General features: G+C 42.0%; 1 protein-coding gene across 8 annotated transcripts in view; it reads right to left on the bottom strand.

Annotated features, from left to right (window-relative positions):
• LOC144672768 (signal transducer and activator of transcription 5B-like) overlaps positions 1 to 26,379 on the bottom strand; it is a 186,138-nt gene that overhangs the window by 40,181 nt on the left and 119,578 nt on the right. For all 8 annotated transcript variants that reach the window (XM_078534746.1, XM_078534748.1, XM_078534742.1 and 5 more), the window contains exons 2-6: positions 17,828 to 17,969; positions 7,019 to 7,160; positions 5,909 to 6,004; positions 2,778 to 2,985; positions 1,551 to 1,648 (exon numbers count right to left, since the gene is read on the bottom strand). In XM_078534746.1, the coding sequence (XP_078390872.1) occupies positions 1,551 to 1,648; positions 2,778 to 2,985; positions 5,909 to 6,004; positions 7,019 to 7,160; positions 17,828 to 17,952 (669 nt within the window). In that variant the 5' untranslated portion in view covers positions 17,953 to 17,969. The remainder of the gene's footprint in view (positions 1 to 1,550; positions 1,649 to 2,777; positions 2,986 to 5,908; positions 6,005 to 7,018; positions 7,161 to 17,827; positions 17,970 to 26,379) is intronic.

Here is a 26,379-nt window from a genome sequence, read left to right as displayed (position 1 = left end):
ACCAGGAGAACTCCCTGCTACTTTTTTCAAATAGTACACTCACCTGAGTAGAAAGTCTCACCCAAAGAACAATAGCAATGCTCCCTCAGTACTATACTGGGATGTCAGCCAAGATTTTAAATTGAAGTCCTCGAATGGGTCTTGAACCCAGACTCAGAAGTGTACTACCAAATGAGCCAAAGTTCACGCATTGAGCAGGGATGAGGTTTCAGACTGTTCCCCCCTTTGAAATTCAGTTTCTGAACAATCTTTCTTCAATGGAAGACAATTATAATCATTTGTAAGCAAGCCCAAAACCCCTTCGGACCTTAATACCATCTAGTTAGTGTCACATTTTTGCCAAATAACCTTGAATACAAGGCATTGCACATTCATGCTACATCAGCTTCAATCCGACAACTGAAGCCAACATCAGATGAATTTGATAAAGGCCTTGGTCAATCGAGGTACTACCACAAGTTTGGCTACACATAGACTGCTGAGTTTGTCAAAATAAGAGACTCAAGCAAGTATAACACTGCAGATGTGGAAGTAGCAAAGTTAGTTATTGCCACTTCATTCCCATTGTAATGCTGTTGACTTCACAGGAGCATTTTCCTAAAAGCACAAAAGATTACTACACATGCATAAACACATGTGTCTGAAATGTGACAATTCTAGATGGTCTCTTAAGGACACATTTTGCAAATTCTATGACTGGCATATGACAGTTTAGGAGGATATCTCTGAACATAAGATGGTTAAGCAGTTGGTGACGAATAAGCCTAGCATTCAGCATTCGGCTAGGACGTCTCGAACATGAAGGTGTGTAACATAATATAGGGTGCAAAGAGTCGGGGAAGAGGGTGGGGCAGGAAACAGGGAAGAGAAGATAGAGATCTGGGATCAAGTTAGCTCCAAAATAACACATCAGGTGATGGAAAATTGGAACAGAGTCAAACAGACAAACTTGGTAAAGTATTGTGACACTTGAGCAGGCCCACAATACCCCAACAGGGGTCACTAATTAATGGTATCTGAAGGAGCAGCCCTGTGACTTGAGAGGTGTGCTTCTTCCAATTATGGCTCCAGATAAACCTGTAAGCCAATAGCCCAACAGATGGGTTTAGCTAGAAAAACAGGCGACTTGCCAGTGTTCCATGCTGGTAAACTTCCTGGAGTTAACTGGTTAAATGCCAGAATCCTTAAGCCTTGGCTTGTCATCCAACATTTAAACCCTCTGGACTGGTGTAAGTAGTCTGCGTTCCTATGAGAGCAATTGTGCATATCAGGCAAATGGAAACTCTAAGGATTTCAGCAGCTTGGGTTGGAGACTCTGAAAACATATTGATGGGTTTCCATGCATGTTCAGGTACTCAGCTGACCAAAAGGAAATCGCCATGGTTTGGTGGGAAGCAGGAGTAAAAAGCAAACATGAAAGGGTTCAACTACCTTGACAATGATGGCAACTTCCAGAAGAAACCTCAGATCTGTTCACACTTGCAAGGAGTTATTCCATAAACATTTCCTTAGCTTGGCCAACTGCATTTTACTAACAGAAGTAAGCTCACCCTTCTGTGATCGTCCCAATTGCTCTTTTGTTGTTTTATGTGCTCCTCCCTCTTGGTGAATTCTGGTAGTGGGCTATTTGCTTGCTGCAGGTGCTGAGCTAAAATAAAAACAATACAATAAGCCTCAGACCTAAGACGACTTCACTTTTGTTCATTCACCTAACTTGACTTCTCTGTAGATAGAGAGCACTCTGCCCTTCTGTAGCTAGCCAACAGCAACCACTCAGGAAAACTCAGTCCTCAGATTCTTCTGGCCCTGCTAGGAAACCGCACCACCTCAGTTCGGCAGCTGCCCCCTTAACATCACTCCCATCAGGGACTGACGAGAGTGTGGAAAAATTAAGTCCAGCCTAGCTCCATGCCACTCACTCAGTGGCACTACATTATCCATAACATACATGGTGGGGTGGGGTAGAGCACACGCCATGGACAGAGCGCACACACAACACAGCATAGGTGACGCACATGCTCCATAAAATAGCTTAGAATGACATTGAAAGAGACATGAGCACCTTATTGGATCCAACACTCGGCATGTCCAATCAATGCAGAGCAAATAAAACCAGAAGAGGTTGAACTACATAGCTAAAACGGTAAAATACAAGTTCTTCACACAGTGATGAACACACAGATTGGGCTACTGAAGACGACAGTAAGGGAGACAAAAATTATGGAATCACTTTAGAAACACAGATGCTGCAATGGAGAACTGTAGGACCTTTATGGATGAATTAATTACATTACACTGAAAGTCTTTCCTCATCTTCAATGATATTGTCTGACCAGAATGCTCCGCCAGGAACAATAAGACCTGCTGAGTTTTTCCAGGTAATTCTGTTTTTGTTTTGTATTTCCAGCATCCGCAGTTTTTTGTTTTTAATCACAATAACCTGTCCTCTCTTTCCGGGTGTCAACGGATCTGCTGTGTGTTTCTAGCATTATCCATTTATAATTGAAGTTCTGATGGAAGTACAACATCTTAGTAAACTGATTATCTGAAAAAATTCTGATGAATTTATACGAGTGTAAAGATTTTTAGGAAATTTTCCAGATGTGAAATATTCTAATAGGAGATGTAAAGAATCAGTCTGTTTGATGTTGCCAAATTGGGTTTGACTTGCTAATTTAGCAAAAGTCAGCAAAATAGTAAATTCACCCAGTCTTCAAATAGATTTCAGATTAGATTAGTTGGCATTTTGAACTTTGTAAAACCTGCTTCATACTCACACTGGTAGCATGGTGGCAATTGTTGCTGCTCCTGGTCAGGAGTCTCACTCGTTTGCTGAGTAGCACTGCGGTATACCTGAATGGTCTTGATTAAGCCATTCAGCAGAGTGAGCTGCTGTAATACATTTGCATCTTCCTGCTTTATCCTTTCACTGTTGGTGGTCGGAACAGGTTGGGCTGGTAAGGTGACAGTTGGTGCAACACTGGCCTACAAAACAAAACAAAATGTCTAAGACTAAGATCTAAAACTGGTTTAATATTTAGGAAAGTCAAAAATAAACCATTTACTGGATGATTATGCACCTTTCGTTTCTTACTTCCTTCTATGAGTGTACAAGAACTGTTACATATTCTTCTATTTTACAAATTCTCTTATTTGAATAACTGGGTTGACTTTCCCATACCAGCAGGTCTCAGAAGTAGCTTGGTTTGTGCTCTGGAAATAACCTTTTAAATGAACAGTCACACCCTATTTGTTCAAACATTCACCCGTCTGACTTGTAACATATATCTAAAAGTCAACAGTCCATTGTGGAACCAAGATTAGTATGCCCTTGAAAAACTCAGCAGGTCTGGCAGCATCGGTGGAGAAGAAAAGAGACGACGTTTCGAGTCCACATGACCCTTCAGCAGAACTGTTCTGTTGAAGGGTCATGTGGACTCGAAACGTCGACTCTTTTCTTCTCCACCGATGCTGCCAGACCTGCTGAGTTTTTCCAGGTAATTCTGTTTTTGTTTTGGATTTCCAGCATCCGCAGTAGTTTTTTGTTTTTATATTAGTATGCCCTTGTTAATGACAACTGGGGATCTTCACACATTTGCAGTGCTAAAACTGCCTAAGAATCTGTTTATTTTTCCTTTTGTGACCAACAACTTCACCTTCTATAGCACCCAAGATTTGAATCCTGCTCTTACACATAAGGGGGCCTTAACATTTTCGCATACTCCTTCAGCGATACCAAAAAACTCTCCATTTGACAAACAATCTCACTTGTAAGCTTTAAACCCCCATCTGTGTTTCCCCTATTACAACCTTTCTTGTCTCTCTTTATTCTCTGTTATGCTCAGTGCTCCTTTAACTTTCCCCTCATTCTGCTAAACTCCTAATGCACAGTCTTACAAGCTCAACCTTGCACCTTCAAGCTATGAAAATAAAGACTCATTGCACCATCTCAATAATCTGATAGTTGAGCCAGGCAGGTATGCAGTCCTCTAGCACACTGGTTAGAGCTTAGTGCATTAAGGAGGGGCAGTCATGTTTCTGGGGGCTGGGGTTCTCCCACTCTAACTTGCAGGTTCATTTGAAGCAATGTTCTGACAGGCAAGGCAATTTTGGATGGACTGGCAGGAAGAAATTTACCAGTACTAAGTGATTAAAAATCAGCAGTGCCTCTGTGCACGCTTATTCTAAACACACTGGACTTGGTTAAGTGAATGTGTTCCTACAGGGAGAGAGTAAGCACTTCATATTTAGCAAGCAGAAAATCTGCCTGTGTGGATTTCCCAGTAGCTGGGCTTGGATACTCAAATGTGATGGTCAGTATCAAATATACCCAGCTGACCTAAAAACACATCATTCCTTCCTTCTGTAACTGCATCTGTAGGGGGACTTACAGCATAATGTTGTTATCTAATACACCACTCCCACTCTATCATAACTGCTTCGAAAATGCAGCCATGTTTCTTCACAAACGGGGGCTCTGCTGCACTCCCGAGGAAGTATTCAACCCATAATTAATCAAAAAATGGCTCAAATGTTTTGCATAAAATGTAGAGATTTTGTAAGTTTGGTTTATTTCAGCCCCTCATTTGCTATTTTTAAATTTTGTAGCCTAATTATTGTGCTACACTTGAGTATTGCAGTTCCACAGGAGTGGGGTTAGAACAATTTCCATGATGCCTCTCTCGCAAGAACAGACTTTGTTAACAGGAATTGTAGCTCCTCGCCTCCTAAGTCCCAATTCAAATTTCCAGATTCTGGAACAGGAGGGAGATATATTCATGTTCGGGGAGGGGGTGGTGGGGGGAACCTTCTTACAGGCATTTCAATCATTAAATGACCAACTTTAAGTTCAATGATTGCTTTTTTCAAATGGTGTAATTTTTTAATGTTATAAATATCACTTGGTAGCTGTATATAGTGATCAGAGTAAGGAAGGAAATGGTCAGCACAAATAATTTGGAAAAATTGTTTGAAAAATTTGGTTTGTTTGTTTTGTGGTATTTGCTGGCTCCAGATTTTTTAGCTTTGGGGAAAAAAAAGGAATGATTTAATTGGATGGTACTGTGCATAATCCTAGTTCCTGATCAGTGGTGTTACCTTTCACTACCTGCCGGGATATTATTAAATCAGCTTGGCCAACTTGAACACAAAATCAGAAATGAGACACAAATGATATATCTTGTTAAAAAAAATCCAAATATGACATATATTGTATGAAAGATTTTTGATTATAGTGATTGATAATTTTGCAATAATTTACAAAGGCATAAAAGAAGTTACAGATCCAAAACATTTTACTTGATTCCATGACAAGTTACTAGAAGAGTGTGTTGCTGGAACTCAACCTACTGACAATCTCTAATCTTATTGTTTACTAATATGATGTTCAAAATGACAAACATTTTTCCAGAGTTAAGTGCACGCTGCTTCATATAAAGCACTTGATGTGTGTACTTGAGTCCACAGTAAAACAAAAGGCCCAGTTCCTCTCTGGCTTCAATGGAAACAAACAAATTCAGCCTTCACTTTGTTAATTAGGTGACCCCCGCTATTCAGTAACATGTGTGGACATGTGGGAAGGACTGCATCAGGCTCAGCTGAAAAGGTTCCTCAAAGCCAAATAAATGTGTTATCCAATGGCCAGGTATTAAGAAGTCATTCTCCAGCATGAATTTGCACTTTCAGTAAAAGCAAGAAAAGTAGAAAAATATTTCTATGCTACATTTGAATAGAATACTTGACAATAAACTTTCGAACTCACGATTTACACCACTGGCATGGGGGGGTACTCGTCTGAATGTGTGGACAATTCCCACTCTTATCATGAGGTCTTCGTCACTGAGAACATTATGTGGCTGTTACTGTTTCGCTACAGAGGACAGAACTTCAGAAAGCGTTGAAAACTTACGCAAGTTTGCTGAAGCTCCTGGAACAATCGATTTTCCTGCATCAAGAGGCAGTTCATAATATTCACTAATTCTAATGGCTGTTGATCAAACGTTTTCTGTAACACAGTAAAATATTAAGTATTATTGTAGTGACATTTCTAGCAAGCTGGCACAGTTTGTCATAGAAAATACAACAATACAAAGTAGTTGATGAGCATCTTCAAGAAAATAAAACACATCAACATTCCCGGTTTCAGAATTAGGCAGCTGCAGCTGTATATGCGCAATGCACTCCACACTGCTAGCACAGTACCTTTGATACAAAAATAAAACATTTTCCAGATACCAGCTGATCTTCCCTGGCATTACACATGGCGGGTCAAGAATAAGCAAAGTATTCAGGAAAAGTAGCGTTAGAGGATAGAGATAACTGGAACAAAGCCAGAAATACACAGGTTTGGAAGCATCTGTGGAACGAAAAACAGAGCTAGTGTTTCAGGTTGTGAATTTTCATCAGAACCAGAGATAACTGGACACAGGTGAGGCATGAGGAAAGAGGGTGGGAGAAGGAGATAGAAGAGGGGAGGGAGAAGAGAAACAAAATCAAATGTCAAGTGGCAGTTGTGTAGGGGTCGGGTAGGAGTAGAAATTTTGCCAAGCTAATACTGATCTTAATTTGTGGGGAGTTTGTACTGTTGGCTTGGAAGCTATGGGAAGAATATATTTTTTTAAAAATTGAATCAGGTCACCCTTAATAGTATGCACACTGAGGCCATAGCTTCTCAGAGAAGCAGCAAGCTACCTAACAATTCAAAATTACTTAAGCAGTGTTGCTGTTGGAGCTGTTAGCGTAACAGTAATTTATTATTGCAGATGCCTATCACAGGCCACCTTCAGGCACAAAAGGTACTGTAGATAAATGATAACACTTTCAAAATGAATTTTTCCATAGACAGATTGACTGCCCATCCTCTTGGATGAGAATGGTGTAATGCTTGGGGAAGCCCAAGAAAATAACTTCTTTACATGGCTTAGTGAATAATTGGCAAGCAGACAGATATGCTATTGGCATTAACCATTATCCAAATCATGTTGAAACGTTAAGCACCCTCTTGTTTTCTAAACCATACCTTGAGAACAACAGCATACTCATTGAGCTTGCATTTCACTGGATAGGACATACAACTTGATACTTTCTGTAATTCAGATACCATTGCGTCCAAGAGATTTCGGGCAAGGTTTTCATTGGAAGGGTTTATGTGAATGGAGCTCCTTAAAAAAAAGACACAAATTGAAAGATTTATTATTTGGAAAACAAAAGAAAAGCTGATACAATTGATCACCGCATTAATGCAGCACAATGTTGCTGTTAAACTTCATGTACTAATGTCTCGTGTTGTCATGACTCACAGGGAATAGTGCGCTGTAATATCAAGCCCCACTGTTCCCCGAGCCACGACAAACGTGAAAGTTTGACCAAACCACCAGATTGTCCCAATTCTACCCAACTGTTTAATTTAGGTTAGCAGAATACGTGCACCAGGTATGTAAACTTAATAAGTAAATAACTGTTTATTGAACAAATTGTCTTTAACTAGTGGCAAAAGAAAGAAATATGAACTAACTTGGAACACAAAAACTTAAACTCTACCCCCTTCTTAAATCCCTATACACACACGCACAAGACACATAAAACATGGATTTTAAGGGTGGGATAAAACAGTTCAATAGCACCAATTCCGGAGTACAGGATTCGATGGGTTGATTTTGATTGATGTCTTCCAAATTCCTTTCAGGTTTTGTTGATGACACGAGGTGGTCTTCCAGCACTTTCAGTATTTAGTTCACTGGTTGAGCACTTGCATTTCAATGTCTCTAACAGTGATTTTCCCCTTTGCCTCTTGACAGAAGTTTTCAGAGAGAGCAGATTATAGAGATATTAGGAGAGAAAAAAAAAACTAGCTATTATTGTGGAATTACTGGAATCTTCCACACATAGGGGTTTTAGGTCTTGTTCCTTTCAGGCTAGGAGCTATTCTGCTCACTGCTCTCACACAAAACCCTGGTCACTTGGTCAGGAGTCAATTAAAATGCTGTTGTCAGGCAGCTCCCTTGGCCCAGGACTCCATTCTGGCACCATCCTGTCTTTCATGGCACATTCTGTTCCAGGGCTGCAACATTGTATATCTCTCTCATCCTGTTCCAGTTTCAACTGCAGCCATTGTAATTTTACAACAGTCCAACAGAAAATAAAAAGATATGTTCCTTACAGTGTTAAAAGACACACAGACACAAACAGATGTCCTTCCAGAGCTAGTCAGTTGCACAAGTCGACCAGCAAAAAAGTGACTGGATGGAGAAAAACAGTGGTCAGTTCCAGAGGAACACAAGTGAAACACAGGGCAGTGTGCATTCATTCTAGAGAGTGTCAGCTCATGTGAAAATACAAATTTCATGAATTTCTTTCTCCTCATTGGTGAACAGTGAGCACAGCTTAAACATGACAGCACAGACTATAACGGCCTTGGAATGGTGCCTGGCTGCGAGTATGTTTACTGTTGTCAGTCCTCTGTTAGCAAAGATGGTCTTTATCATTACAGGCGCAGCCTTATTTAACTGTCATTTCAATCCTGACCACAGACATTTCCTGTTGCTATTTTCTTTCGGAGTTTCTAAAAGATACACCATCCAACACAAACTGGGTGTGTTGGTGTTAACTCCCACTATAAGCAGTAGGGACTATAATAATACATCTATTTGAGCCATGTGAAGTTATTTGTAAGATAGACCTATTGAAGTAGCTTTGTTGGGGGGTTTTAAACTAACTCGGCAGGGGTGCGGGAACCAGGAGAGAGTATTAGAGAGGAATACCAGGGTGCACGAAATACTGGGAGAGACAGGTAGCACTAGGATAAAGAATAGTAAGTTAATAGGCGGAGCCTAGGGAGAAAGCAATTAAGTCTAAATCAGGGATATACTGCATGTATGTGAATGCACAGGACATAGTAAATAAGATTGGTGAATTACAGGCACAGATTTCCATGCAGAATTACGATGCTGTGGTGATAACAGAGACTTAGCTCAAGGAAGCGTAGGACTGGGTGTTAAATATTCCTGGGTACAAGGTGTTCAGGAAAGACAGGAAAGGAAGGAGGGGTTGTTGTATTGGTTAAAGAGAGCATTGCAGTGCTGGAGAAAGAGGATGTCCCAGAGGGTTCAAGAACAGAATCAGTTTGGCTAGAGCTCAGGAACAAAAGGGTGCAATTAAATTGCACGGTGTAAATTCCTCTTTAGGCCACCAACTAATGGGAAGGATGTAGAGGGACAAATCTGCAGGGAAATTACAGAGAGGTGCAAACAGAGTAGTTATGAGGGACTTTAATTACCCAAATATAGACTGGGATAGTGATAGTGATAAAGGGCAGAGAGGAACAAGGAGTTCCTGGAGTGTGTTTTCAGGAGAATTTTCTACAGCAGCATGTGTCCAGTCCAACAAGAAAGGATGTACTGTTGGACCTGGTTCTTGGAAATGAGATGGGCCAAGTAGATCAAGTGTCAGTGGGGGAATATTTAGGAGATAGTGATCATTGTAACACAAGGTTTAGGATGACAGTAGAAAAGGACAATGGGCAATCCAAAGTGAGAATAATTAACTGGGGGAGAGCCAACTTCGATGGGTTAAGAATGGAGCTGGGCCAGATAGAATGGAACCAAAAGTTGGTGGGAAAAGCTGTAGCTGAACAATGGACTACTTAAAAAGAAGAAATGGTTCGGGCACAGTCAAGGTATATTCCCTCAAAAGGAAAAGGTAGGGCAAACAAATCCAGAGCTCCCTGTATGTAAAAGGAGATAGAAAAGAGGAAAATGTGTGCTTATGACAAGTGTCAGGAGGAAAATACAATTGAGAACCAAGTGGAATACAGAAGGTTCAGAGGAGAGGTGAAGAATCAAATAACAGAAGCGAAGAGGGACTATGAGAAAAGACTGGCAGGCAGCCAACATAAAAGGGGAATCCCAAAGTTTTATGTAAGCACATAAATAATAAAAGGGTGGTAAGAGGAGTAGGGCCGATTGGGGACCAAAAAGGGGATTTACACATGGAAGCAGGGGGCATGGCTGAGGTGTTAAATGAAGTCTTTACCAAGGAAGCAGATGCTACCCAGGCCATGGTGACAGAGGAGGAAACGCCGTCACTAGAAGGGTTCAAAATTGATAAGGAGGAAATGTTGGATACACTGTCGGTACTTAAGGCTGACAAGGAACCGGGACTGGATGAGATGCATCCAAGGATATTGAAGGAAGTAAGAGTGGAAATTGCAATTGCCATAATCTCTGAGTCTTCCCCAGACCCAGGGGAGGTGCCAGAGGACTGGAGAATTGCAAACATTACGCCATTGTTCAAAAAAAGGTTGTAAGGATAAGCCCAGCAATTACAGACTAGTCAGTTTAACTTTGGTGGTGGGGAAGCTTCTAGAAACAATTATTCAGGATAGAATTAATAATCACATGGAAAAAATGAGAGTTGATGAGGAAGAGCCAGCATGGATTTCTTAAGGGAAAACTGCTTAACTAACTTGGAGTTTTTTCAAGAGGTAACAGATGGGGGCTGACGAGAGTAATGTTGTTGATGTAGTGTCATGGACTTCCAAAAGGCATTTGATACAGTGACATACTACAGACTTGAGAGAAAAGTTACAGCTCATGAAATAGAAGGGACAGTAGCAACATGGATACAAAATTGGCTAAGTAATAGGAAACAGCAAGTTATGGTTAATGGATATTTTTCGAGCTGGAGGAAGGTTTGTATTGGAGTTCCCTAGGGGTCGGTATTTTTTAAAATTCATTCATGGGATGCGGGCTTCGCTGGCTGGGCCAGCATTTATTGCCCATCCCGAGTTAACCTTGTGGTGAGCTGCCTTCTTGAACCACTGCAGTGCACGTGGTATAGGTACACCTACAGAGCTGTTAGGGAGTTCCAGGATTTTGACCCAGCGACTGAAGGAACGGCGATATATTTCCAAGTCAGGATGGTGTGTGGTGTCCAGATGGCGGTGTTCCCATCTATCCGCTGCCCTTGTCCTTCTAGATGGTAGTGGTCGTGGGTTTGGAAGGTACTGTCTAAGGAGACTTGGTGAATTCCTGCAGTGCATCTTGTAGATGGTACACACTGTTGCTACTGTGCGTCGGTGGTGGAGGGAGTGAATGTTTGCAGATGTGGTGCCAATCACGCAGGCTGCTTTGACCTGGATGGTGTCCAGCTTCTTGAGCGTTGTGGGAGCTGCACTCATCCAGGCAAGTGGGGAGCATTCCATCACGCTCTTGATTTGTGCCTTGTAGATGGTGGACAAGCTTTGGGGAGTCTGGAGACGAGTTACTCGTCGCACGATTCCTAGCTTCTGATATGCTCTTGTAGCCACTGTATTTATATGGCTAGTCTAGTTCAGTTTCTGGTCAATGGCAACCCCCAGGACGTTGATAGTGGGGGATTCCGTGATGGTAATGCTATTGAATATCAAGGAGCGATGGTGGGATTCTCTATTGTTGGAGATGGTCATTGCCTGACACTTGTGTGGCATGAATGTTACTTGCCACTTGTCAGCTCAAGCCCGGATATTGTCCGGGTCTTGCTGCATTTGGACATGGACCGCTTCAGTGTCTGAGGAGTCACGAATGGTGCTGAACATCCAGCGAGCATCCCCACTTCTGACCTTATGATGGAAGGAAGGTCATTGATGAAGCAGCTGAAGTTAGGCCTGGGACACTACCCTGAGGAACTCCTGCAGTGATGTCCTGAAGCTGAGATGACTGCAACAACTACAACCATCTTCCTCGATACTAGGTATGACTCCAACCAGCAGAGAGTTTTCCACCCGATTCCCATTGACTCCAGTTTTGCTCGGGCTCCTTGATGCCACACTCGGTCAAATGCTGCCATGATGTCAAGGGTAGTCACTTTTGCCTCAGGAGTTCAGCTCTTTTGTCCATGTTTGAACCAAGGCTGAAATGAAGTCAGGAGCTGAGTGGCCCTGGCGGAACCCAAACTGGGCAGCAGGTTATTGCTAAGCAAGTGCTGCTTGACAGCACTGTTGATGACCCCTTCCATTACTTTACTGATGATCAAGAGTAGACTGATGGGGTGGTAATTGGCCAGGTTGGATTTGTCCTGCTGTGTGTGTACAGGATATACCTGGGCAATTTTCCACATGGCCGGGTAGATGCCAGTGTTGTAGCTGGAGCTTGGCTAGGGGCGTGGCAAGTTCTAGAGCACAAGTTTTCAGTACTAATGTCAGAATATTGTCAGGGCCCATAGCCTTTGCAGTATCCAGCACCTTCAGCCATTTCTTGCTATCACGTGGAGTGAATCAAATTGGCTGAAGACTGGCATCTGTGATGCTGGGGGCCCCCGGAGGAGGCCGAGATGGATCACCCACTTGGCACTTCTGGCTGAAGATTTTTGCGTATACAACCGAGTGGCTTGCTAGGCCATTTGAGAGGGCATTTAAGAGTCAACCACATTGGAGTCACATGTAGGCCAGACCAGGTAAGGTAAGGATGACAGATTTCCTTCCCTAAAGGACATTAGTGAACCAGATGGGTCTTTACAACTATCGGCAATGGTTTCATGGTCATCATTAGACTTTTAGTTCCAGATTTTTATTGAATTCAAATTCCACCAGACACCCAGGGTAATGCTCTGGGGACCCGGGTTCAAATCTGGTGGAATTCTCCTGCCGGAATTCAAATTCCACCGGATTTGGACCCGGGTCCCCAGAGCATTACTCTGGGTCTCTGGATTATTAGTCCAGTGACAATATCACTATGCCATCACCTCCCCTTTGTTTTTCCTGATATATATTAATAATCTAGATCGTGGTGTGCAGGGGACAATTTCAAAGTTTGCGGATGATACAAAACTTGGAAGCATTGTAAACTGTGAGGAGGACAGTGTAGAACTTCAAAAGGACCGAGACAAGTTGGTGGAATGGGCAGATAAAGTTCAATGCAGTGAAGTATGAGGTTATTTATTTTGGTTGGAAGAACGTGGAGACACAATATAAAATGAGTACAATTCTAAAGGGTGTGCAGGAGCAGAGGGACTTGAGTGTATACGTGCATAAGTCATTAAAGGCGGCAAGACAGGTGGAGAGAGCAGTTAATAAAGCATACAGTATCCTAGGTTTTATTAAGTTGGGGCATAGAGTGCAAGAGCAGGGAGGCTATGCTGAACTGGTGTAGGACACTAGACAGACCTCAGCTGGAGTATTGTGTACAGTTCTGGGCACCACACTTTAGGAAGGATGTGAAAGCACTGGAGGAATGCACTAGAGGTTTACAAGAATGGTTCCAGGGATGAGAAACTTCAGTTATGAAGATAGATTGAAGAAGCTGGGACTGTTCTTCTTGGAGAGAAGGTGGAGAGAAGGCTAAGAGGACATTTGATAGAGGTGTTCAAAATCACGAGGGAGCTGGACAGAGTAGATAGGGATAAGCTGTTCCTGCTCATTAAAAAGGATCAAGGATGAGAGGGCACAGATTTAAAGTGATTTGCGAAAAAACCTTTCACACAGCAAGTGGTTCAGGTCTGGAATGCACTGCCTGGAAGTGTGGTGGAGGCAGGTTCAATCGAAGCACTCAAGAGGGCATTAGATGATTATTTAAATAGAAACAATGTGCAGGGTTATGGGAAAAAGGCAGGAGATTGGCAGAGTCATAATGCTCATTCGAAGAGCCGGTGCAGACACAAGCCGAATGGCCTCCTTCTGTGCCGTTAAGATTCTGATTTCACTGTTGGCCAAGTTTGTCTTCGGTAAAGTCTTAACTTGTTTCAGTTGGGTAATTGTGCTACTCGTGGCTTCATTATCCGCTCGCAGCTTGGAAAGTTCTATGGCTTTTCCTTTCAACGCCTCTTTTCCATTCAGCTGCTTCTTCAGCTCTTCAGTTTCTTTCTTGTACCTCTTGGCTTCCTCCTGGAATGTGGAACATTGTTGAGTCTTCTCTACGAACTGGTTCTTCAATTCCTTCAGAGTGGCATTAAATTGATTTTACTTCTCTTCATAAATTTTCCGCAGCAACAAACTTTGACTCAAGGGATTCTTGTAGCATGTGAAAGTCCTTCACCAGGTTTTCCTTTTCTTTTGTGAAGCTCAATTGCTTCACCTTGATTTTTCTTGTAATTCAGAGTGTCAAGTTTCTTTTGCTGTTCTTCCATTTTGCTGTTCAAAGCTACCTTCATTTCTTCATACTGTTGGAAGGGTTATGTACTCCTTTTGCATTTGACCTTGAACAGCCAGCTGTTCTTTCAACTGTTAATTTTCTTGTTGACCTCTTGCCAACTCAGGCTGTGCTTCAGTGCATTGCTTTGTCACTACTGATAGCTCCAAAGCTGCTTTTGCTGAAGTAGTGTTCAACATCTTTTTTTAGCTCCTCATGTTTCTCCTGGGCATAGGTACTAATTCTTCAAAGAGTCTTTCAGGGTAACAACTTCTTGGAGTAACTTTGCTGCCCGCTGTTGTGCTTGGCTGTACTTCTGGTCGACTTCTCCCAACTCAGCTTGGATACAAACATTTTCCTGTGCAATTGTTTCATTTTCTTTTTGCAGGCTTTGCTTTTCTTTGGGTTATTTCAGATAGCTTTCCCTCATTCAAAGCTTGCTCCGTTCTGCCACCCACTGTTGCAGTTTGGGTAATGTGTCAGCAGTTTTAAAAATGCTCTACTTTTAAGCTTTGACTGCTTCTCAGCCTCTTCTTTCTTCTGCACTAAATTCTTTGGCTCCTGCACTTCATTACGCTGACACGGTCTGCGACCATCTTGTGGTTTGCATAAGTATTGTTTCCATCAGCTTGGGGTCTCCTGTCACCCTTAGTGCTTTATTGTGGGTGTTCGAGACCTTCTTTTAAGGTCTGCGCTCTCCACAGCTTGGAGATTAAAATATTTGTCAAAGGCTTTCATTACCTCATCAAATGTGGTTGAGGATTCATCTACACCTTGGTTTAGGATAACTTATCTGTAAACACACCAAAGTATAAAAATGTATTAACTTGCACTCAAGGAATTTACAATGGAGGAGGGAGGTATTAGAAAGGCTATCTTTACTTAAAGTAGATAAGGTATAAAGACCGGATGAGATGCATCCAAGGAAACTGAGGGAGGTGAGAGTGGAAATTTCAGAGGCACTGGACAATCTTCCAGTCTTCCTTAGACACAGGGGTGGTGCCTGAGGACTGGAGAAGTGCAAATGTTACACCCTTGTTCAAAAAGGGGTGCAAGGATAAAGCCGGCAACTACAGGCCAGTCAGTTTGACCTCAGTGGTAGGGAAACTTATGGAAACTATAGTCCGAGACAAAATCAAGTCATTTAGACAGGTGCCCGATAATTAAGGAAAGCCAGTATAGATTCATTAAGGAAAAATCATATTTAACTTTTTGAGGAGGTAACAGAGGTTGATAAGGGCAATGCTGTTGATGTGGTGTATATGGATTTTCTAAAGGCATTTGATATAGTGCCACACAGTAGACTTGAGCAAAATTCTAGCTCATGGAATAAGAGGGAAAGTAGGCACTTGGGTGAGAAATTGGCTGAGTGACAGGAAACAGCGACAAATGGTTGTTTTTCCAGATTGGAGGAAAGTCTGTAGTGGAGTCCCCCAGGGGTCAGTGTTGGGACCCTTGCTCTTCTTGATATATATTAATGACCTGGACTGTGGTGTGCAGGGCATGATTTCAAAATTTGGGGATGATACGAAAATTGGAAGCGTCGCCAACTGTGATGAGGATAGTCTTGAACTTCAAAAGGACATAGGCATTTTGCTGGATTGGGCAGTCAAATGGCAGATGAAGTTCAATGCAGAGAACTGTAAGGTGATTCATCTTGGCTGGAAGAATGTGAAGAGTCAGTATAAAATAAAGGGAGAAGCTCTAAAGGAGGTGCAGGAACAGAGGGACCTCAAGTGTATTTGTACATAAGTAATTGAAGGTGGCATGGCATGTTGAGAGAGCAGTTAAAGCATATGGTATCTTAGGTTTTATTAATAGGGGCATTGAGTACAAGAGTAAGGAGGTCATGTTAAACTTGTATAAGACACTAGTTAAGCCTCATCTGGATACTGTGTCCAGTTCTGGGCACCATACTTGAGGAAGGATGTGAAGGCATTGGAGAGTACAGAGGAGATTCACAAGAATGATTTCAGTGATAAATAACCGTAGCTATGAGGATAGATTGGAGAGATCGGGTCTGTTTTTCTTGGAGAAAAGGCAGCCGAGAGGAGACTTGATTGAGGTATTCAAGATCCTGAGGGGTATGGATAGAGTAAATAGTGAGAAACTGTTCCCACTCAAGGAGTACATCAAGAACTAGAGGGCACAGATTCAAAATAATGGGCAAAAGGAGTAAAGAGGTGAGGATTTTGTTTCACCCAGAGGGTGGTTGGAGTCTGGAATGAACTTCCTGAGAGGGTGGTGGAGGCAGGTTTGATTGAGGTGTTCAAAAGGGAACAGATTGCTATCTGAAAAGAATGAATGTGCAAGGTTATGGAGATAAGGAAGGGGGGTGGGATTAGGTAGAATGCTCTTTGAATGAGCCAGTGCAGACTTAATGAGCCGAATGGCCTCCTTCTACACTGTAAAGATTCTGTGATTCTGTGAATTTTCTACACATGGCCCTTTTCTTTTAAAAAAAGTGAGTACCTCTGATTTTTTTCTCTTCAAAAGGGCTCCGCAACTGCCGTTTGTTTCCTCTGTGTTCTTCCCATGCTTTGTCAGTTTCGGTGGGCTCCCACTGCAATCACAGGCCTTTTCTTCAAAAAGAGTCATTTGGGGCAGCTACTGTATTTTTAAGCCTGGGACTGAATTAAAGGCAATTTTTAAACCCTGCCTGCAGCTTTTTTAAAAAAGCGTTTCCTTTGCAATTCAGCTTGGCTGCCTCGCACTACAGTGCCGGCTAGGACCCTCGCTGTAGCTCTCCTTCAGCCACACTCTGGATGTGCTGATCCCAATGGCTGCCCATTTTAAAAGACAAGTTCAGCCTTCTTTTTTAAACTGTATTTTTGCTCACCCTTCTTGTGATTTGGCTAGGTCTGTTGACTCTGCTTTCACTCCGGTCTGGCTTTTCACTTGCTGAGTGGATTCTTTTGTTGCTTTTCAGGCTTTTAAAAAAAAAAATTTTTTTGAATTTTGCACAGCCTTTTTTAATCAAGCTACGTTCCTCAGCTCTGCATTCTATCAGGCCTGGCAATGGTCCTCCACAGGCCCTAGTGTAGTCCTTCAGCCTCCACATCCGCAATGGAGCTTTTTTTTTATTGGTACTTGTGTCTTCAATTTAGGCGCATTTCTCTCAGGTCAGGTTTCAGTTTCTTTACTTCATGCTTTGAGATTCTGGGTTCCTGCTCAGCTTCTCTGGGACCTGAGGTCCATCCTTCACTGCCACCATGTTGTAAATGTTGTTTGATGTTTCGCAGAAGTCAGAAGGTTTGTGTGGTTGAACATAACTGTTTATTGGTAACCCATAACTATATACATAATCCAAGGTACTGCCATGCATTGGTGCTGTCGCCATGCCAGATCCTTCCAGACTCAACTCTACCCAATCTATCATGTAATTCTCTACATCACACTGTGGGCAGTACCATTCTCCAGTCCCACATTAACCCTTGCTCTGCTGAACACCCTTATTCTATACTGCCCAACATTGTACTTCTGATTAGTGAATAAAAAACAATTAACCACATCGGGATTCCCAAGCAGTTAGATGTAGCTAATGACTGATGCATTGGAAAGCAGTGATTTAGTATACCCTTTGCTTCATTGGGAGCAACCATACAGGAGATCTACAAATATGTACAATAAAAGCCTGCAAATGCTGGAAATTTGGAATAAACACAGAAAAGACTAGAAAACACACAACAGGAGAGAGAGCCTGAATTGCTCTTATTCCATTGACTGACCATGGCTGCTGCTCTATCCATTCGGCAAGATAGTGCCTGACTTCAATGGGGAATCGTTGTGCATACAAGGCCTGGAACTGAGGAAGGAACTGGTGCAGTTTCACTATCTCATTCCAGAAAGCCATCCTTTATCTTTAAGTACCTGAAACAAGACAGACATTCTGTTTAAGAATGTGTTTTACAAGCATGTTAATAAACTAAACAGTTTAAGAACAAGATGATCTACTCAACTCGCGCACACACATGGATTACCCAATAATTGAACTTTGCAGTCTGAGTATACGTTCAGAACTTAGACAGATTGAGTTCCATGATAGCCTATCATGGAAGCCCAATCTATCCATCAGTGATTTTATCCAGTGAGTAGCTGAGCCACATTCCAGATTGATCTCCAGCCTGTGCTGAATGAACTCTCAGTTGGGGGCATTAAAATTGGCCTCAATGTCCTTGGGTTTAAAAAATAAGAAAAAATATTTTGCTCGACTCTCCATGGACATTGGGCGAGGACAGGATTGGGCTCGACTGTGATGCCTCATGGTGAGCAGTCTGCTGATATTCCGTTAAGGTTCACAAAGAATAGCCACCTGGGAAAAGGTACCAGAGGGAGACCAGCAAGAAGCAAAGCTCTCAGGAGGGAAGGGTGAAAGCTGGTGGGGAAATGAAAACACATCCACCGTGGAGCCCTATGGGCAAGATGGTTACAGAATAATATGCAAAATATTTTTAAAAATGCAAAAATAATCACCAATAAACCATATATAATGGATACTTTGGAATAATTCCAGGACAATAAACTCATCACGGTGTGGGTGACACTTAAAGTTCGAGGAGTTTATAACATTACCTAAAGCACAGGGTACAATATAAAAGTAGAAAATGCTGGAAATACATCCATAGATGCTGCCACACCTGCTGAGAGAGAAACAGTTAACATTTCAAGTCATTATTGCCTTATCATCACTTGGATATATATAGTGTGGAGCTGGTGGGGATAGGTCGCAAATGTAAATAGAACACGCACATGAAATGATTAACCAATAGGAATGAGGAGAATGCAATATTAAATTCCAGCTATCTTCAATTCTATGCTTCAGTACACACACAAGGATGTTATTAGTTCTAAAAGTACAATTAGATACTGAGTGCTGACAGAGGTGAGCTCTGATTTTAAGCTAACTTCCAGGTGGGAATGGGGAAGATTCAGGTCAGATGCCCGTTATACATCCAGCTCGATTTTACTCTCCAATAATTTCAAACACTGGGGAGGTCTTGGTAAATTAGAAACAGGTCAACATGGTGCCCATTTACACAAAGGCAGACAAGGCAGAGAGGCATCAATAAACTCATCAATCTCATCATTTGTTTATTCGTTTTCACCACAGCCTTAGTTGGGCTGTTGGCATCATCTTGCTTCTTCTCTGGCTTTCTTCAAGCCTCCCTCAGTCCACGTCTCAAGGTTATCCATTCGATTTTTCTTCTTCCTCTTGTTTTTAGTCTCAAGTTCTCCTTCTATTGTTGCCAGGACAAGGCTGTTGGGTTTGTATTTCCAATGTCTGTACTTGCCTATCTTTCTCTCTCTAACAGCACTTAGCAACCCTTTTGATTCCTGAACTCTTGATCTAACCCACTCATTTGTCTTTCTGTCCATCCCACTGATTCTGAGAATCCTCCACCATACCCACATTTCAAAAGCTGTTATCCTCCTCTCAGCCTCTTTCTTCAAGGTCCAACTCCAACAGCCATAGAAGTGCAAGACCCCACACTAGTAACTGTACTAGATGTTTTTCAGCTTCATGTTGATGCTTTTGGACTTTCAGACATTACTTAAGTCTTGCATCAATAGCATACAAAATGATGGAATTGATAATGAGTAAACTTCAGGATTACTTCTATGATAATAACCCAGTAAATAGTAGCCAACGTACCGAAAGGAGAAGACCCTGTCCAGCAAACCTTCACTTGTTTTCAAAGAAACAGTCTGTGGAAAGCATGTTAAATTTGGGCTTCCAAATAAACATTTCACAAACTTCTACACAAAAAGCTATGAATATTAATGTGGTGGAGATTAAGGGTAAACTTGGGAATAGGTAAGCAGAGGAAGCAGAGGGTATTTGTTCCAGCATTTATATCAGGGTTAAGGGGAATACGCTGTGTGGTGTTGGGGTTTCTACTGTTTTCAAGTGACATCAACTTGGATCCAGAAGCTCAAAACAAACTGACCAAAATCACAGATGATAATAGACTAGGAGACATAATTGAATTTGAGGCAGTTCTCAAACTTAAAAGTGAAAAAAGAGTTGGAGACCAAGAGATCGGTTGTAAATGGGGAAAAGATCTGTCAGTGTAGTTCAGAGCAGTCTCACCTAAGAGGAAGGTCATGGGTTCAAGCCCCACTCCAGGGTTTGAACACTCAAATCTAAGCTGACAAGACAGTACAGTACAGAGGGAGTCCTGTAATGTCTTTCGAATTAGATCTTAAATTTATTATTCATTCTTATATAAGTGCTAGGCAGTTAAGTCAGCCACATTAGTGTGGGGTGGAGCTGAGTAAAAATGGGAGGTTTCCTTAAAAAGGACATTATTAAACTACTGTAATTATGTTTTTACAACAATTTGACAGCTTCTTTCACTACCAGATTTTTTTGAAACTGAATTCAAATTCTCAAACTACTGTGGTGGAATTTGATGGATAGGAGAGGATTATCAGACCAGTGACAAAACCACTAAGCAGCCATACTCCATGTCTCAGGAGCATTAACAGCCCCACAGCTCAATGGGCTGCAGCTGAAAAATGATTTCAATTTCTTGAGAGAATTTGAACTCTGATTCCAGTGACATAACCACTATGCCACCATACCCAACTACTTGTTCAAGTGGATATAAAAAGGTCCCCCATGGCACTACTGGAAGTAAGGAAATCGGTATATCCCTCAATGAACAGCCCAAAGCAGATAACCTGATCTTATCGCTGCTTGTAGGGCCTTGCTGTGTGCAAATTATATACCTCATTGGACTACCAAACAACTTTAAAAAGTAACTCATTAGCTGTTGGCTGAGTATGATGGGACATCTGGAGAATATGAAAGACACGTAGAAGACACTATATAAACACAAGTTCTTTCTTTCTCGTTACATGAACGGGGTGTACATCAGATTGAGTTGCAGCCTGTTTAAAGTAGCAAAAATTCCAAAAGTTGCCACTGTGTTATACTGAAACAGAAATGCAATTTAATATTTTCTGAATAAAAACTAATGCCAAGTTATAAAAAGTAATTAAATTGTCTGAAAAATCATTTTAATTCTTGAAAACGCACAGCACAGTAACCAAAGTTCCTGTTTATTTCAATCAGGCAAAGGCCAATATGCTGGTGACAACATATGAAACTAACACCTAAACCTATGTAAAGTGGGATTGAAATCAAATAAAATGAGCCCTGTTTTGACGAATTAAAGTGTTACTGCTTCATGAGGAAGATTTGGGGCAGGTCTGAAAAAAGGAACAGTTCTTTGAAAACTCTGGGGCTGTCAGTATCCTGGCTACCAGAGCAAGGTAAACGACAAACTTTTAATCCTGGTCTTAATATAAAAAAAAACTCTAATATCAGTTAGATAGATCAGTTAGAGATTATAACTGAATGCCTCCAAGTCAGAATCTCCCTAAACATAACTATAACTGTTGCAATAGTAATCCTGCTCAGTACGAGAAGAACCACAGGTTCAGACTTAAGGGTAACTACAAAAACATCTTGTAAAACAATTTACTGTTATGGCCTTTTCTTTGTAACCTTATAATAATGGTTAATATTCAAGTCATACAGCTGGAAGGAAGAATTTAACTACCTTCACACAAATTGCTGCTAAAGTGGTGGCTTATAATGGAGTGATGCATTAAATATTGTGGGACAATGCAGACATCCACCAAGTGCATGAAAAAAGATGCAAATGTCAGTCACACATGCATCACCATGCGTATGACTCCATCTGCACATAAACGCGTCTGAAAATAGCAATAAAGCAAAACGTGTATAAAGAATCCCAACATGTATCCATTTGTAAAAGCATAAATGAGCTGCTGAAAAGCCTAAAGTTTGATACATTTAAATGATTCACAAACACCTACATACACCATTTTATCCCTGGAGACTCCGAAGATCAAAAATAGTAGTGTTAATTAATTGCTTCGGTGTCTGACCCACTAGGCCAATCATGCGAGACCACACTGGTGGGTTATGCACAACTTAACACCCCACATGATGGTTGATTTAGGAGTGAAAATGCAGCGGTGGCACTTCAGTGGAATTACTTTAAAGTTGTCCCATGTAGAGTCTCAAATTTAGGTGAGACTCCACCCCTGATGTGTAGTTCACTCAAAATATGAGCCTGGGGTGTCCTGGGACCTGGTCTACCCAAATTACAGTTTGAGTTGCTGGTAAGTGCGTTTTGTTTCTGTACGTTTTAAATCACATTATACTCCATGCATTAGTTGCTTTTGTGGGGTGGGTAATTTAAATAGCACCAAAAAGCATTGAGGGTGGGTCTTTCCTTGGGGTGTTCCAAACACCACATTATTTAGTTTAGGAGTTTACATGAGGCAAACAGTTGCAGCTACACTGATCATAGGGTGACATTTGGCTGTACCGGTCACTATCCTCATCTGCAGCCAAGTACAAGGGATCCAGTGATTGCATTAAGTCAGTAAATGATTTCTCTCCATGTACCTGATACCTGTGCTTATACTGGAGAGTGGTCTTCAATTCCAAATAGGGACATCCTCCTTTAGTACCCTTTCTGTAGCAGTACCCACAACTAATCATCAAAAAGAGCAGCACTGGCCTCACATCTCCAACTTGCTACTCAAATCCATTTTTCCACCACAGTTTCCTTTAATGGGAAGCTGCAGCCCTTTATTAGCTGCTGTGCTTTGCTGGATTTTATACCCCCCATACAAGTGTGCTAGAAGCCAGGCTTCTCTAGGTAAACATTTCAAGCCAATAACCTATTTAAAATGGGGGATGGGGGAGCAGTGGGGAGGCACCTCTGGTGAAAAATTAGCATACATGAGCTTGCACAATGAATCACTTAACCTCAGTTTGCCGTTCTCTCAAAATTGGAACTACCACGTACAACTGAATGAAACCAGTTTTTAAACACGATTTCTTTCTGAAGTAGAAATAAAGGGTGTTTCAAGTTAGGGGAGTGTTAAAGTCCTTGGCTGGGTGGGGGGGAAAAGAGATGGTGGGGTAGGGCCTCCACACGCTGCATCATGGGGAGACTGTCCAGTAGAAGCTAGAGGTCTCCTTGCAGGCAGAGTTGGGGTTGGGGGGTTGCTCCTGATTGGGAACTCTGCGGCCATTGGAAGGCCCTTCAAGCAGCCAGGACATCCTGTTGAAATATCACCCCCAACCCCCACCTCAACCTCATTGGGTGGGAAGGTGTTGCCATCGCTAGGGCCTACTTTACTGACTCTAATTGGCCAGCAGCTCTTGGAGGCAGAAACTTCTCCCTTAAAAGGGACAGGAGCCCTAGCATCAAACAGTTAATTGCCTGATCTGGTTGGGGCTCTCAAACGGCTGAGGCGGGCTTTCCCCCAGATTTCCGGTTTGCTGTTGGGACCGCTGCTGCCTGCGTTAAATTCAGTCCAAAGAATCTGTTGATTGGTAAATAAAGTACTGAACGTTATACAGTCATTTATAACAGAAGCTATTGGATACTATGTGGAGGCTGGAAGTAAGGCAGTCGCCTTGTATGTGGTTTGTGTGCCACCAGTGTATAAACAGGGCTAAGTCTCAAAACTAAGTTGACTTAAAATATGTTCCCTTCCTAAATCAGACAAGTATGACTTTCCTAGACAGATAGCAGGAACTCTGATTTTAATGTGTGGAAAATCATCTGTACCTGAATTATATGAGCTCCAGTTGTGCAAAGCTCTATTCTAGGAATACCAAGCCATCCTATCTCAGGTCAATGTCTTGCTGAAATCCAGCTCAGAACAAGCCCTTGTAAAAGTCAAAATAGAAATAAAAATAGAAATTGCTGGAAGAACTCAGCAAAAAAGTCAACATTTTGGTTTCGTATTAATGTAGAGGCCCTCCTCAAACTTTTCCAGGGTCTCCGCATCTCCCACCATACGAAGGGGCCAGAACTGGACCCAGTATTCTACATGGGACCTAATCAAGTTCTTGCACAAGGACGTATCATATTAGCTAAACATTCCAGAGAATGGAGAGAGAAACAGAGTTAATGTTGAGTACAATATCCCGATACTCTACTGCTTTTGCTATAGCCTCTGGTCATTTAGAGGTGTTCACTGTACCACCCAAGTCTCATCTCTTCTTAATAGACTAATTCAGAGCCCTGCTCGTTATACACATGCTTGTCGTTATCCCTATCTACATGTATTACACTGCACTTACCTACATCAAACTTCATCTGCCAGATGCCGGCCTGTTCTCTCCCTCGCCCCTACCCAGAACAGATTGCAATTATTTTTCCTCCTCAAGGGTTCTGGCAGCACTAATCTGCAAGTCATGCACACACTTGCAGACAATCCTTCATCAGAACACTGTTTAAGATTATGAAGAGTAACAGTCCCAAAACTACTTCCTGCAGAGCTTCACTTGCAATCAGTTTCTATGTGGAATCACTCCCAAAAACCCTCCGATGGGCACAGGAGATCCCCAAAGGTGGTTTGCGCCCCACTTGCTGACAGAGCTCACCCTGTAAAAGCTGCCAGTCTACTCGCTTGGCGCGGGCCTCATCCTGCCACAGGTAAAATAGCAGCAGGGGCAGGATGAGGCACTTAATTGGCCACTTAAGGACCTCAATAGGCCCAAAGGCAGGTGGACCGCCCAACACCTCCATTGCCTGGGAGGCAGATTGGGGCAGGTGGGTCAGCAGTGGGCAGACCATGCGCTGCATTTTACAAGACCCCCCTTTCAAACCTGTAAGCAGGAGACCACAGAATTCCACCCAAGGTGTTTCACGATTCAATCCCCAGCTTGTTCTGAGTTGGCTCGTTGAGGGCAGAGCAGCAGTTGGGGTGCTGCAATTGACCTCAGGTCCCTGAGCCAGGAAAGAGAGGGGCATTAACCAGGGCTTTTGCCTTCTAATTAGTGTCCAGTGACCCCTTACTCACATGAAAAATGGCTGCTTAGGTGAAGTAGCTGAGGCTGACTAATGTCCATGGAGCAGTACCCTTGCATGAGATGATGCATTAAAACTCTTCAGAGCTTGCATCTGGCTTCCTGCCACCTTCTCCAGATATGCCATCTTTGGAAACATTCTGTCCCTCTCTTTGTTATTTCAGACTTCACCTCACTCAGCAACTAAAAACATTTTCCTCCTCCTTTCCGTCTCTTAAGTGAGAGATGTCCACATTGCTGTTGAGGTTAAAAAGAATCTCAGAATTAAGCTACTGTAATTAGTTCATTGTGCACTTACCACATGATCCTTATTTAGATTAGTTTACGGAGGTAATTGCTTCTCCACCATCCCACCCCGCCCAACATTAACTACCTGTAAACGCGAACAGAATGGTTGGTGTTTATCTGTATATCTATCCCAGACCCTAGGTGAAGATGGCAGCAACTATACTGGACAACACACAACTAACTCCACGTAAGCCTCATTTCTGTACAACAGAAACATAGTCATCTTTGGTGTTAGATTAGATTTTACATCTTTGTTTGTGGCAATTTGAGAAATTGCCTCAATTTATAACAGTGTAGCTTGAATGATAATTTCCTATAGTGTGGGTGGTATACAACAACTGGGTGAAGAAATATCACAGAGACAGAGGAAGATTAAAAATTAAAGAAAAAAATGCAGTTTTGTTTTCAAACTTGAATACATCAACCAGCCCTCACATAGCAGGTAAGATCAATATGGGGAAAATCATTCAATGAGAGGTCACCAGTGGATGATTTAGGCAATCTAGGTTTGAGCCTGCATGCCTGCTTACTAGACAAAACTGGTTTGGGTTTCAAATTAAACCCCATGGTGGGACTGGACCCAAATGGAGCTCTAAGGTCAGAGGGAGCTGGTGTTTCCAATGGACATGGAGGTAAGCCAAATTTGCTAGCAAATTTGACACCCATTTGAAATAATAAAACTACAGAATAAAAGATCACTTGGATCACAAAGCAAAACCTCAATTAAGGGGTACCAATAACAATGACAGTAAAGATTAAGTAATTTATACAGTTTCAAGTACCCCAATGGGCTACACCCAGCTTGTAAAAGTTTTATATAGCTTGTTGATTTCATTGTTGGCAAGTCTTCTCATGCTTTACACTCAATCAGGCTAAGCTGTGACAGAGCCTACAGTTAAATAGTATGCTTTATTAGTCTAGGCAACAACGACCATTTGGTATTGGAGGACTTCTGTCACACGTAGAACTGTATCCTAACATACATCAGAGCCTTCAGAAGAGCTGAGAAAATTCATATTACATTTATGAGTTACAAATTCTAAACAACAAAAATGTTAGACCCTTTCTTTGCTCAGAATATAGGGCATTGACAAAGGTGCAACTAAATTGGTGAGCTGTCAC

This window comes from Cetorhinus maximus, chromosome X (genome assembly GCF_964194155.1).
Source record: "Cetorhinus maximus chromosome X, sCetMax3.hap1.1, whole genome shotgun sequence".
NCBI lineage: Eukaryota > Metazoa > Chordata > Chondrichthyes > Lamniformes > Cetorhinidae > Cetorhinus > Cetorhinus maximus.
Note: the sequence above shows the minus strand (reverse complement) of the source record. Positions and strands in the feature narration are given on the sequence as shown.